Raw genomic sequence first — 14,947 nt, forward strand, 5'->3', positions numbered from 1 at the left:
TTACTCTAATGAACTTATCCTCTGCAGCAGAGGTAACTCTGGGACTTCCTTTCCTGTGGCGGTTCTCATGAGAGCCAGTTTCATCATAGCGCTTGATGGTTTTTGAGACTGCACTTGAAGAAACTTTCGAAGTTCTTGAAATTTTCCGCATTGACAGACCTTCATGTCTTAAAGTAATGATGGCCTGTCGTTTCTCTTTGCTTATTTGAGATGTTCTTGCCATAATATGGACTTTCACCAAATAGGGCTATCTTCTGTATACCACCCCTACCTTGTCACAACACAACTGATTGGCTCAAACACATTGTGGAGGAAAGAAATTCTGCAAAATAACTTTTAACAAGGCACACCTGCTAATTGAAATGCATTCCAGGTGACTACCTCATGAAGCTGGTTGAGAGAATGCCAAGAGTGTGCAAAGTTGTCATCAAGCCAAAGGATGGCTACTTTGAAGAATCTCAAATATAAAATTATAATTTGATTTGTTTAACAATTTTTTGGTTACTACATTGCTTTCATAGTTTTGATGTCTTCACTATTGTTCTACAATGTAGAAAATAGTAAAAACAAATAAAAACCCTTGAATGAGTAGGTGTGGCCAAACTTCTTACTGGTACTCTATATATAAAAACAAATTATTTAAAAACATACTTATTTAACATTGCACACATTCCTCTCTGAATGAGATGAGACATTGTGACATAATGTCATAATAATGTCAATTAAATGATCCCAGTTGGACATGGGATAAATTGTACAAATATAAATGAACATTCATTCATTATCCATACCACCAACACTTAAAGTTGTGTACTATATCAACCTCTCACTGCTCCACTGGGGCAGACAGTTGTTAAGCTTACTTATTTTTCATGTATTTTCAATATAATAATTTATTTCACACCTGTGTTAAGGCACAGTAGTGTGCATCCAGTGAACACCAATGTCCAGCTACAGTCAGAATACTCTTGAACATTCCTCTGGCTCGAAGTTGAGGGCTTGAGAGGGGCTTATGGCCTTGGACTCTGTACGATGAAAGAAATATGTGTTTTCGCCATTCAGAGATCAACAGAGCAGCTGCGCTGAGTCAATTATCAGATTATAGTAAAAGCTATGCAATATAAGGCTATGCATAATTTTTAAGGTGGAATGTGTATAGTTTTGGAGTAAGTGTCTTCGTCTATTTTGTGCATCTTTAGGGATTACTTGGTGTGCTCACTGTTCTATGACTTAATAGAATGGATTTCAGGTTTTCTATGAGATATGTGCTGTACACAACTTGACTGTGACACATGGAAGCAAAATCAATCAATAAAAAGTATTCGCACTCGTCAGGCTTTGTCTCATGTACTGCTACAGAGAGGGGCCCTGGTTCCCTCCATATATATATATATATATATATATATATATATATATATATTTTTACCTGAACCCATGCATCATTGACTCAAAGATTGAGTATTAAAAAAAGATTAGCTAATTCCTCGTGAAGCCCCTTCTGGCACCAAGTGATCTCCCAGGCAAGCCCAGGCATAGGCTGCTGGAGAAGTTTGGAATTTGTGTCTTGGAGGAAATTATAAAAGGGTGTTCAAATCAAGAGATATACATTTTCATAATCTCCTCTCTCTCGTAGTCATGTAACTGTTTTTTTTATCATCTTAGTCAAGAGGGTCGGTCACATTGTACAACTGAACGGACACACTTTCTGATTGTGTTTGTAATAAAGTTTCGTTTAACGTTATGAATTGAACGTCTTCTATCCAATATAGATATGATGATGGCATTACACGTTGGTGTAGTAGCTAAAGACGAGCGAAGCTAAGGGACATAGCTCTTAACTGAAACAACACTGTCTAGACATTGAACCCCTTAGAGATTCGGGGGGTTCTAAACAGTTGTCTGTAGTTGTTTTCTCTAGTTCCACCTCTCCTGCTGAAACAGTAAACAGGTGTGACTGTTCGACGTCTCCCTTCAATCCCTCCATGGACGCTTCTAAAATGGCACCCTATTCCCTATGCAGTGCATTACTTTTGACCAGAGCCTTATGGGCCCTGGTCAAAAGTAGTGCTCTTTAAAGGGAATAGGGTGCCATTTGAGACACAGGCTATATGAAACCTCCTGCAACAGCAGCTGACGTGACTGGCCTGTCTAAGAGGAGTCTCAACAGAAGTTATTGAGTTAGTCAGCTCTACCCCTTCTGTACACTCAATTGGCCTGGGAGGAGAACATTTGTTTTCCCCCCAGATCTATACAGCTGGTTGAACCTGAGAACAAACAGTGATGGTGTGTGATAGGGAATGGCCTGCACAATGCATATGACAGGCAGGCAGGGAGGGGCTTTATTGGAGAAGTATGTAGGGAGGACTGAGGAGGAATCAGGATGAAGTGTGTTCAGGTGGGATGTTCTAGGGCTGGAGCTGGGCTGGGGCTGTTCAGGTGACTTTCAAAGCTGAGCTAGGCTGGGGCTGGACTGGGCTCAGGCTGGGGTTGGGATGGGCTGAGGCTGGGGCAAGGCTCGGGCTGAGCTGGGGCTGGGGCTGGCAGGGAGACGCCACACACACAGAACAGGCCTGTATGGAGCCATCACTGGGTGTGCAGACAGACAGCTGGTATTCATATCACAGGGTGCTGGTCTGCAGGGCCCTCGCACGGCACCGATTCTGTTTCACTAGATTTAATGAATCCCATTCACTGAATCATGCGATATGGAATTGGCAACAGGGCAGAGCGGTGACTGCACGCTCATGTCTTCCAGCTTCAGAAAATAAGTCATTCATTTTAGCTTCGACACAATGGACTGCTAACTACCTACCTCCCTTCCCCCAGTTCCTGGAAATATAGCAGCTAGAAACAGTGAATAGAGATGTTGTCGACAACTGGCCTAAAATACACCTGGATCTTTTCCAAAGTAACAAAGAACAGGGGAATCTGCAGTTGCAGCTGTACATCCCTCTGGGCCAGGGGGGTAAGCCCCCTCTTCTACAGTAATAGCCCTGCAGCTGTGTCTGAGATACCAGGGGTATTGAGGATTTACCCCAGTGTTTTACCCGAAAGGATCCGACATTTCTGTTTCCATCTACGCGGGCCGGCACCCATGTCTCACTGGGCCTTGGCTCCAGCGGACCTGCTCTGACTTGGAGCCAAGGCAAGGCCGTGGCTACTGTTCTGCTAGGATTAACATATCAATGGCTAACTGTGAACTTTAACACCTTCGCACAAAGCAACAGTCTTGAATGCTGCAGAGGTTGTTGGTTCTTCTCGCCTCAAGTCTGTTGTGTCACACTCTGGTTGAAACACAATAACACTAGTGCCTGCATTAACACAAAACACTGGCGGCCCACTCATTTGCAGGCCGTCATTGTAAATAAGAATTTGTTCTTAGCTGACTTGCCTAGTTAAGTAAAGGTTAAATACAAAATAAATCAAATAAAAATTGGAAAAGCACTAGGTGCCCTGGGTCACTCTTTGTTCACTCCTCTGATGACACCCCTGTGTGTGTGAATGTGCGTGTGTGCGTGTGTGTTTGTGTGTGTCTGTGTCTGTATGATCTTTCAGACATCCGGGAGACAGCGTTTGTGTACGCCATCACGGCGGCTGGGGTGACCCACGCGGTAACGCAGGCCTGCAGTATGGGGGAGCTGCTGCAGTGTGGCTGTGAGGCGACCAGGAGCAGGGCTCCCCCCCGGCCTGCCTCCTTCTCCACCACCACCTCTGTCGAAGGAGTCAAGTGGGAGTGGGGCGGCTGCGGAGACGACGTGGAGTTTGGCTACGAGAAGTCCAAGCAGTTCATGGATGCCAAGAGGAAAAAGGGCAAGAGTGACATCAGGACGTTGATCGATCTCCACAACAACGAAGCAGGACGACTGGTAGAGTGAAACTTACATTTTTTTAAATAACGGGTGATACAGTCCCACTCCTTTCGTAATTCTTCATGCTTTATTACAATGGATATAGGTAGGAAAGAACAGTGGGTCGTATTCAAACCCATCCTTGCAGTTGCACAATGTTAATGTGCACCCAGAGGCAGTAGCTTAAGGAGCACTGGACCACCCCAAGCGGTCAGCTAACTTTTTATCATTCACTCCAAACACACTTAATCTCATATGTTTTACTTGACCTGTCCTGATATAAGCAGAAGTACAGGAAATTATACTTCAGAAATGTTTTAGATTATGTTCACCTGATGCTTAATTTTTTTTTTTTTACAATGGTGAAAATTAGGTTCAGATGCTGAAAATCTTAATTGTCTAGCTGAATGTTCCTCCTTTCATCTAATGCATCATCAAAGACAGCCTCTAGCCATAGTTGGACTCTAAACTTCCGCCGAAGTTGGTCCCTCTCCTTGTTCGGGCGGTGTTCGGCGGTCGAAGTCACCGACCTTCTAGCCATCGCTGATCCACTTTTCATTTTCCATTGGTTTTGTCTTGTCTTCGATCACACCTGGTTCCATGTTGTGTATTTAACCCTCTGTCCCCCCCATGTCCTCGTCGGTAATTGTTTCTTGTAGTGCTTGTGCAACGGTATGCTGGTATTTACCTGGTTTTGTTTGACCCATTTATTGTATTGTTCTGTTGACGGTGGTTTATGGATATTAAACGACACCGTTGTAAATCAGTTTCCGCTCTCCTGCCCCTGACTTCTCTGCCGCCAGTACGCACCACACCACAATAGTTCTATAACACTGTAAACTGATAGTTCAACAAAAATCATGTTTCTGAACAAGGAAACAAGTGTGTGCCACACAGTTTGTTTTCAAACCTTTAAGCCAAGTAGCTGCTAATATTTCTCCTTATAAAACTGTGATTTTTCCAGCTCTTTATGAAGGACTAAATACATGTATGTAGACAAAGTGAAATATTGAAATACAATGACTTTCTTGTTGACAGGGAGAGAGGAACATTGCAACATTGATCCCGTAGTATTTTTTCAGCAATGGTGGCAAGGGTGTGTGTGTGGGGGGGTGCATTGCTACTAGCCTTAGCGCAAGAACATGCTAGCTGTTCCCATATACTTCCAGTCATTGAACCAACAACTATTGATTTAAAAGTGAGTCTCGGCAGAAGCGGTGGAAAGAATTTAGCAGCGGTGGTCCATCGCTGCTAAATGAATATAGGGGAAACACTGACTCAGTTTGGAGGTTGTCTGCTCTTTTGAGAAGGTAATTACAGGTTATTACTCTGAATTTCCTGGGACTTGCTCACCCTTGTCAGTATTGCTTCATCACAGTATGTTACACTGTCACACAAGCCAAAACCTTTCCAAGGGGTCAGAGACAGGTAAATGGGGAGGAGTGGCTGTGTAGTTGGGCCAATTATAGTCTCAGGAGGACATCTTTGGAAAAATAACATACAAGAAGCAAAGGGAGCCCAAATGTAGAAACAACAATGTAATCTTAAAGAGCTACTGAGAGGTTAGAGCACTGCATGCAGCCAGGGTTAATTAGCATGAGTATAACTGAATGATCTCTGTTCTGTTCTGTTGTCAAGGTCTGGGAGCTCTGTGAAGGCCAGAGGCAGGAGGGGGAGAGTAAATTCCTTCTGTATGGTGTCTGCTTTTATCTCACCTATCTATCTCTGTGTCTTAACTACAGGCGGTGAGGAATTATATGAGGACTGAATGTAAATGTCATGGCCTGTCCGGGTCTTGCACACTCCGGACCTGTTGGAAAAAGATGCCTCACTTTCGGGAGGTGGGTGATCGCCTGCTGGAGAGGTTTAATGGAGCTTCCAAGGTGATGGGAGGCAACGATGGCAAGACCCTGATTCCTGTGGGCCAGAACATCAAGCCTCCGGACAAACAAGACCTGATCTACTCGGCCGAATCGCCCGACTTCTGCTCACCCAACAGGAAGACAGGCTCGCTGGGCACGCGGGGCCGCATGTGCAACAGCACAGCCATGGACGTGAGCGGCTGTGACCTGCTGTGCTGTGAGCGTGGCTACCGAGACGAGACGGTGGTGTTTGAGGAGAACTGTCTCTGCCGCTTCCACTGGTGCTGCGTGGTGCAGTGTAAGAAGTGCTCGGTGAGGAAAGAGCTCAGTCTCTGTCACTAGCATTACCACAGAGGAACTTGGTTGGTTTCAGGCCACTTCAGCCTCACAGGAATGATGCACTGAGATCAGGCTCCCACAGTTCACTTCAGGAGCACGCTGAAAGATGAATGTCTTATCTAGGATCATCTTGGACAGACAGCTGGAGGAACTCTCCTCTCAAGCTGTAGAACAGTCCAGAATGGCCACCTACTTCAGTGCTCACCACATAGAGCTCTATGACCCTGAACTTAGGCTCTTTTTAAAAGTTACATTTCAGCTCCCAGAACTTTCTAGAGCAGAATGCTGGGTCCCATGTCATATAAGACAATCAGAAAGTTTGGTACTATTCTCAGTCATCTGTACAGAGCTGTTAGCCTCTAAAGCAGTGGTTCCCAAACATGTTTGCACAGTGAACCACCCACCACAGGTCTTTAGAATTAGCCATTGACCCAGAAAATAGCATAACAACTGTTTCTAGCCTCAAACCCAATGCTAGGACCCACTAAGAACATGGGGCCTACAACCCACCATTAGGGAAAAACTTTGCATAGTCAGTTAACCATGTTTCTACGAGGGGTGACTATTGTAAAGAAAACATAATGACTTTGCATGTGGAAAATACAGTCATGGTGATAAAATATTTTCCTATGTAACATAAATGTCCTTCATGTGAAAGGTAAATGGACATGCTCAACATGGAATACAGTTTTTTTGTATCTAGCACAAAATGTATAAAAAAGGGAAATGTGGGGTTGTGTTTTTGGAAGACGAACCGAACCCCATCTTGTTTCATGGTGAGGAGCTGAACTGACATCCGAGACTATTATTTATGAAATTTTTTATGACAAGACTACTCATAGTGATAAGGTGAGGAACGTGCCTACCGTCTCTCTGAAAAGCACTTTGGATGTTGGAGCTATCTATGTAAGCCATTTGTTACATTTCTGGTTTTGTTTGTTAGAGTAGTTTGCAAATGGAAAACTTTTATTTTTCGTTATATGGTGCAGTGTCGAGAAAGTATGATATTATGTTTATCTGTTTAATATAAAGGGCTTTTGTAATGCACTTTCAATTAAAGCATTGGTTACGTTAAGCTTTGTTAGGTATAGTCATGTTGTGCAGAATAGCCAGTCACAATCACATACAATGCTGACAATGAATCCATACATTGGTCTCTTTGATAAGTCAACTTGCTGAAGTGAGTTGGAAGTTAGAAAGACCATTTATTTTTACTCTCTCCCCTAAATTCTTTAAAATAGGCAAATAAGATCTCCTTGCTTGTTTTTTTTTTGGGGGGGGGGGGATAAAGCATTCACTGTGATTAATAATAATAACGATTCCTCATGAGTTGTGTTGGTACCCAAACACGCTGTACATTTTCCGTTGATGTGCATAGCTATAAGTTATTGAAATGTACTGTGTCGTACCCTTCTTTTAGAGTACGTTTTTTTGTTGCTACTTACCTTTCAGGGATCTGCAAGACAAGAAACCATTGGCAAAACAAAGAGAGAGTACGATGAGAGATCACATCGCTATAATTTATTGCCAATATACCATGGTTTATGACCAGATGATTTCTGGCCAGAGTTCATAGTTCATATTGTTACCATGACAGTGACTACACACTGCACAGGATCACTCTATTCTCAGAGTTACTAGCTCTATCTGTGGAAACAGCAACATTTTGTGTTTAATTTAATCTAAATACAGTTTTTGTACAAAAAAGAATATCACTTTAAGGGAGAAAGACTTGGTAAAACTGAACTATTCTGACTGAGATTTACTAAAATATTAGGCATTCTTTACATACAGTTATGTTTAGCAGTAGAATTGGTCACTGTACCATGTTAAGTTTGGGTTGTAGTCGACCAAATTATGAAATCAGACCAAATGTGACATTTCATATGTGAGATATATGCATGACTAAGCAAGGTCTTAGCCTATCCATTCCCCATAGAACAACTTTTGGACTTGTTGGGCTGCCAGGAGCGTTTTACTGCTACTGTATGTATGTTTAAACAGCCCTTGTCAAAATGGAAGAAGGTTGTTTTGTTGCTTTCTGGATTCAAAGCAAGACACAAGTTTAGAAAACAGGATTTTGTCATGGAATGTTGAATGATTTAAAGATAATTTCTCAGCATTTGTTTGGATTCTTAGACATCATTTGATATTCTCATACTTAGTTGTTCATTGATTAAACTTGTATTATTCTACGAAGTTCATTTCATGTCCATTTAGTTACTTTCCAGTTACAGTATTTGTATAAATTTAAATAAATTGGCAATTGAGTTTCTGCATTTACTATACAAATAAAAAGTAAACTGTTCACTCTAGTTTTCATTTATTTGTATTTTTTGTTTTCTGGTCTGTGTAGCAATGAATTCAAATGTCTTTTTTGTTGTTGTCTCGTTTTAGTGCCTTTTTTTGTTAGACCAAGACAAAGCAGAGATTTAAATGCATAACCCTTTATAAACGAGTAGATTTATAGAAACGTATGTCACTTTTGCCTTCTGTTGACCTTCAACACATTGTGTAAGTGTTATTCATATTAATTGTCTTCATGCTGGGTCAGGGTGGATGGTTTCACCTCACTCCCTTCCAATGACCATTCTGGAAGATATATTTTCAACACTTCTGCTTCAACTATATCATTTTGCCTCCCAACAAAAAAATGTGTTGTTTTGAGTTATTTATGATGTAAAAAAACTTTAAAAAACTTGTGCTGTATTAGTTTGAGCCTTGCAAGTTGACACAAGTTCATTTTTTCCAGGAATTCACATTTCAGTGGAGCCAGCAGTGTTTAATACAGAGGTAGGCCACAGACAGGGAAAGCGCTAGGAGCGCTCTCTCCTCGAGCTGCCACGGTTCAGCGTCGGTAGAGCCAGAGGAACTGCATAGACAGTGGATAGATTTATAGAAGCCCTGGTATTAATGTGGCTGCCTCTCTGCCTGCCTGCCGTCTTTCAATGGAGAGGTGTACTTTTCCACGTCTCCCCCTGAACAGTGCCCTGAGGAATGTGGTGTATTCGGATATGTGTCTGCCTTTGCCCGTTGATTGTAAAACACACAGAGACGTTAATGAAGGCCTGCCACTCTATGTGGCTATATGTCATGAGGCAGACACATTTCCTTGGATCAATCAGACCAATATGACTCCTCCTGGGGTAATGTCTGACTATCATAAGGGCAATGATGAATGAACTCCCGGTGGTCTAGTCACTGAGCTTAGAGGTTCTCATTAAAGGTGCATATTCTAGATACTGGAACCTTTGGCAATGTCCCAAATGGCAACCTATTCCCTATTTACAGCCCTACTTTTGACCAGGGGCCACACAGCTCTGGTCAAAAGTAATGCAGTAAATGGGGAATAGGGTGCGATATGGGATGAAGGTTTGTCACAGAGTGTAACTGTTGACATGAGAACAACTTAGATGACTTAGATGTGAATCTCTTCTTGCTTGCTCCTTTCCTTGGGGAGATCGTTCTCTGTTGTCAGTCAGCTTGAATCTTGACCAGGAACAAAGGAGAGCGTAAGAGCAAGAGTAACTGTCACAGGTAATGTAACACCCATAATGTTCTGTGAACCTCTCTTGATCTTCACCGAGACGCTCTCGACTCCATTCCCAAGCGTTGTGTGAGGCTTGATCTGATCGTAATCAGTCTAATTATAACCCACATAGTGTAAAACCTCTGTTCTAGTCATGTGTGAGCACAGTGTTTGGATGAAGCAATGATATTTACGAGAGAGACATGCCGCTGGAGCTGGAAGTTCAGCTGTTGTCTGCCTGGTGGACTGACTGAGAGGGGCCCACCGAGGTAGGTGGCAATAGAGTACGTGAGTAACGCAATTACCTTCAGTGTATCATTACTTTGTCCGGGAGGAACTCTCTGTGTAGTAAAAGTAGACCTTGTTATCCTTCACGGTGAACAAAAAAAACTGCTGCTTGGTCGGGGAGTGATTGAGGAACCTGCTGTTTGAGGTTGACTTGGCAATTCCAGTTCAACAGAAAACAGGCTTCAGGACAGTCCCTCCATTGTCAATAAACACTTTTGTTTGCCAACACTCCAGACGGGAATTTCCTAATGCTGTTTAGCCTATGTCCCCAATCAAATGTTGTTTTCTCTGTTTGAACACAGCCCTCTTGTTGACTGTTTATTATATATGGTTCAATTTTAGAGAGTCCCAGGGCTGTATGTATCAAGCGTCTCAGAGTAGGTGGGCTTAACTAGGATCAGGTTCCCCCTTTCCATGTAAAAAAAAAAAGAAGAAAAAAAAAGATACTAAATCAGCAGCAAGATGCAGTGCCAGCTCAGAGGACAGTATGGTCTTTTAACACAAGATGGCGATCTTTGAACAGGGTGTGTTTTTTTCTCTCCCCAGCTGTACCATGCTTCAAAGACAATTCCTTGAAATGTTGTGTCATGAAACAGCTGGTTAATTGCAAGAGGGTTGACTTACAACACTAACACGTCTGGGTTTGGAGCTTCTTGTTGACTGTTATGGGGCTTTCAAATACTCCACAGTATAGTTTGCTGTTCAAGGCCACTGGCAAGCCACAGTAATCTGTTTTTGCCTGGTCAGCTCAGTGCACTCACTCCCAAATGGAACCCTGACTCTCTATATGGTGCACTACATTGACCTTAGGAGCCCTATGGGCCATGGTTAAAAAGTAGTTCAGGGGATAGGATGGCATTTGAGACACGCAACCACTGTCCCGGTGGGCCAGGTGCTTCAACAGACTGAACTCCCTGCTTTCTCTCTCATCCTTATCTTCATCTCTGTGACCTGAGACCACTCCACTTAGAGGTCGTTTTGAAGGAAGGCCATGCATAGCATCTCTTCAGATCTCCATCTCCAACCCATTTCTCTCCTCAGATTGTTTATCAATAATGCCTCGAGCAACTCCTTTCTCCTTCCTCCGGTAACTTTCTGCACTTTATGTGCAGTTTACCTAAAGTTGTAAAAGTGCCAATCCTTATTTTGATGTGATCCTTGTCTTGATAAACAAGACGTTGGTGGATGATTCACAGGAAGCCGTGGAGAGAGACAGAGTCCAGATGGTCGGGTCAGCACAGCCCACTGTCTATAGCAGAGAGAGAGAGAGAGAGAGAGAGAAAGCGAGGGAGAGATTGAGAGACCACCGTCTACAGCAGAGAGAGAGAGAGAGCTCCCACTGTTCAACAACAGAGCAAAGCTCGGAGAGACTGTGCGTGCGCACATGTGTTTGTCATTTCAGTTACAATACTTATGCATTTAGCCAGCTACTATACTGCAATTCTTTGCGTGATTGCACAGCAATAAACATCAACATTATTGTACCTCTTATGTTTTCGACCCTACATACTTCTCTGGTTGTGTCACCAGCATTGCTCACGCAGATGTTTTTGCACAATAACAATAGCACGCAAACATAGTGTAATTATGTCAAATTAGGGAAACCCAGGATTAATTCAAGTTGTAAAGAAAATAAGTGATGCTCAGATTTCCCTCAATGGGTTGTAGAGTGCCTGAGCCAGCTGGTAGGTAAACCTCAGCACAGAGGATTCCCTGCTTGTTGCCCTCCAGTAATTAATACCACATTCAATGCTATGTTCAAACCACAAACAACTACCTGGTCATGGGATGCCTTTGAATAGCTTGAGGATACCCAGACACAAGGCTTCAGAAAAGAGCAGAATAGAATTGAATAAACAAATAATAGAAGAGAACGAAATAGAATAGTGGAAATCGTTGCTTTTTTCCCCAAGAACATTTCACTTGACTAATTTGTGGGCTGCATTCTGGATGAAAGATATCCCAAAATGGCTTAGGTTATATTCTGTTTTACTCTACTGTCCAGAAGAGGGAGCCTCGGTTTTCACAACAGCAACTTTCCCAAAGTCCATTGTGTCCCCAGTCTTTTTGTAACTCACGGATGTAAAGAAACTGTAACACCATGAGCTCTATGTATCTCGATACAGTTGAAGTCGGAAGTTTACACACACTTAGGTTGGAGTCATTAAAACTCGTTTTTCAACCACTCCACAAATTTCTTGTTAACAAACTATAGTTTTGGCAAGTCGGTTAGGACATGTACTTCGTGCATGACACAAGTAATTTTTCCAACAATTGTTTACAGACAAATTATTTTACTTATAATTCACTGTATCACAATTCCAGTGGGGTCAGAAGTTTACATACACTAAGTTGACTGTGGCTTTAAACAGCTTGGAAAATTCCAGAAAATTATGTCATGGCTTTAGAAGCTTCTGATAGACTAATTGACATAATTTGAGTCAATTGTACCTGTGGATGTATTTCAAGGCCTACCTTCAAACTCAGTGCCTCTTTGCTTGACATCATAGGAAAATCAAAAGAAATCAGCCAAGACCTCAGAAAATAAATTGTAGACCTCCACAAGTCTGGTTCATCCTTGGGAGCAATTTCCAAACGGCTGAAGATTCCACCTTCAACTGTACAAACAATAGTACGTAAGTATAAACACCATGGGACCACACAGCTGTCATACCTCTCAGGTAGGAGACGTGTTCTGTCTCCTAGAGATGAATGTACTTTGGTGTGCAAATCAATCCAAGAACAACAGCAAAGGACCTTGTGAAGATGCTGGAGGACACAGGTACAAAAGTATCTATATCCACAGTAAAAACCAGTCCTCTATCGACATAACCTGAAAGGCCGCTCAGCAAGTATGAAGCCCCTGCTCCAAAACCGCCATAAAAAAGCCAGACTACAGTTTGCAACTGCACATGGGGACAAAGATCGTACTTTTTGGAGAAATGTCCTCTGGTCTGATGAAACAAAAATCGAACTGTTAGGCCATAATGACCATCGTTATGTTTGGAGGAAAAAGGGGGAGGCTTGCAAGCCGAAGAACACCATCCCAACCGTGAAGCACGGGGGTGGCAGCACCATGTTGTGGGGGTGCTTTGTTGCAGGAGGGACTGTTGTACTTCACAAAATTATTGTGGGAAACTTGTGAAAGGCTACCCGAAATGTTTGACCCAAGTTAAACAGTTTAAAGGCAATGCTAAAAATACTAATTGAGTGTATGTAAACTTCTGACCCACTGGGAATGTGATGAAAGAAATAAAAGCTGAAATAAATCATTCTCTCTACTATTATTCTCACATTTCACATTCTTAAAATAAAGTGGTGATCCTATCTGACCTAAGTCAGGGAATTTTTACTAGGATTATATGTCAGGAATTGTGAAAAACTGAGTTTTAATGTATTTGGCTAAGGTGTATGTAAACTTCCGACTTCAACTGTAGCTATTCACACATTCTACAGTCAGTATGGGTACAACCCAAATAGTACCCTTTTTCTTATATAGTGCACTACTTTTGGTACCTTGGTTTAAAGTAGTGCACTATAAATGTTATAGGGTGCCATTGGGAAAGCAGATTATATCTTCCCATGGTAACATGGGAACAACAAAAGGCAAAAGGCAATGTCACATGAAGGACTGCACTTATATCTTCCTGTGCTCTTATGCATGTCAGACATTAGAGAGAGGTAGAGAGCGGCAATCTACGTCCCAAATGGTACCCTATTCCCTATATTGTGTACTGCTTTTGACCAAGGCCCATAGGACCGTGATTTGCGACACACCCTATTTCAGCCTGACCTCCAGCATGTCCTTTCCAGATAAATACACTGCATAGACGCCACACTCTTTCTGCATCATTTCACCACACTTCTGACTCTCTTTGCTATAATCAAAACAAAACAAGCCACATTTTTCAAAAGCCCATAAAAAGTTTAAACCCTCCCCGAGGCGACAGATTAGTGTACCTTCTGTGAGTTGTTAAGACCGTCCAAAATAAAGTTACACTCATCCCCAAACTATTTTCAGTCCCACAATGACTAGTTAATTGAAAACCATACTGTTCTTCCTCCCAGAAGATTACAACATAGATACGAAGCAACAACAAGATCGGCCTAAACTTTCTATTGCACCATGCATCTGTTGAACAGTGCAGTTTTAATAAACATGATTATAACTATAATGTCTTGGCTTTTCATGAACTAAAAAAGGTCATTCCCAGCTTTGAAGTGTCCCTGCACACTACTGTAAGTCTCTTTATTTAATTTTTTTTATAGAAATTCTGCAGAATTTTACTGTACCATAATCACTCCATTTCTGTAGTGGATGTTACTATGGAGATGTACAGTAGTGTAGATGGGTATTCTCCAACTAGTTGAATGGCTTATTCTTCTATATATATTCACTACATGTGTAGTGAATACATGTGTTTAATACTGTGAATAGTTGTAATGTAGTACAAAAGTAATGATGCAGCGTTTTCACAATACGGGAACTGAAATTCCCTCTGGGAAAAATCAAGCTATTCTATTCTATTCTATTCTAATATGATCATTTTTTTCACCGTCTGTCCATTTTTCGACTGGAAGGGAGAAAATTCTTAGAAAAGGGATGTTCATTTGATAGCAAGAGTTACTATAGGATCCCTTCTGCTATTTGAGCAACAATGCAAAACAACCTTTCACTCAAATTCATGGCAGATTTCCCCCCTCTCCTCTGAGCCTCTGAACACAAGGGGCTTCTCCCAACAGAGACTGGTCGTAAATTTGTAATGAGGGACATAAATACAAGCACAACTACTTAACTTCAAGAGAATGGTAGGTGGACAGAAAAGTTGGAATGTAATTTTAACTGACAAGAAAGTATATTGGTGAATTTTCATATTGGTGAATTCATAGTGCCTATCCTGAAATATGAATATAGTGTCAACGGAAGTAATATAATAATAATATAATGATATCATCTACTGTATAAGCCTTTTAGATACATGCTATTGGTAGGAAATAGCCATGGTTCGTCCCTGGACAGGACACTGTAAAGCACACAAAGTTTTAACTCAAATGACTTGAGGAAGCTAATTGCCATGAAT

General features: G+C 41.9%; 1 protein-coding gene across 1 annotated transcript in view; it reads left to right on the forward strand.

Moving 5' to 3' along the window:
• The window catches only part of LOC115139101 (protein Wnt-6-like), a 33,303-nt gene extending 24,952 nt beyond the window's left edge, over positions 1-8,351 (forward strand). The window contains exons 3-4 of the mRNA XM_029676277.2: positions 3,556-3,866; positions 5,591-8,351. Coding sequence (XP_029532137.2) covers positions 3,556-3,866; positions 5,591-6,052 — 773 coding nt within the window. The 3' untranslated portion in view covers positions 6,053-8,351. The remainder of the gene's footprint in view (positions 1-3,555; positions 3,867-5,590) is intronic.
• Positions 8,352-14,947: the final 6,596 nt, after the last annotated feature.

Source organism: Oncorhynchus nerka, linkage group LG1 (genome assembly GCF_034236695.1).
Source record: "Oncorhynchus nerka isolate Pitt River linkage group LG1, Oner_Uvic_2.0, whole genome shotgun sequence".
Taxonomy (NCBI): Eukaryota; Metazoa; Chordata; class Actinopteri; order Salmoniformes; family Salmonidae; genus Oncorhynchus; species Oncorhynchus nerka.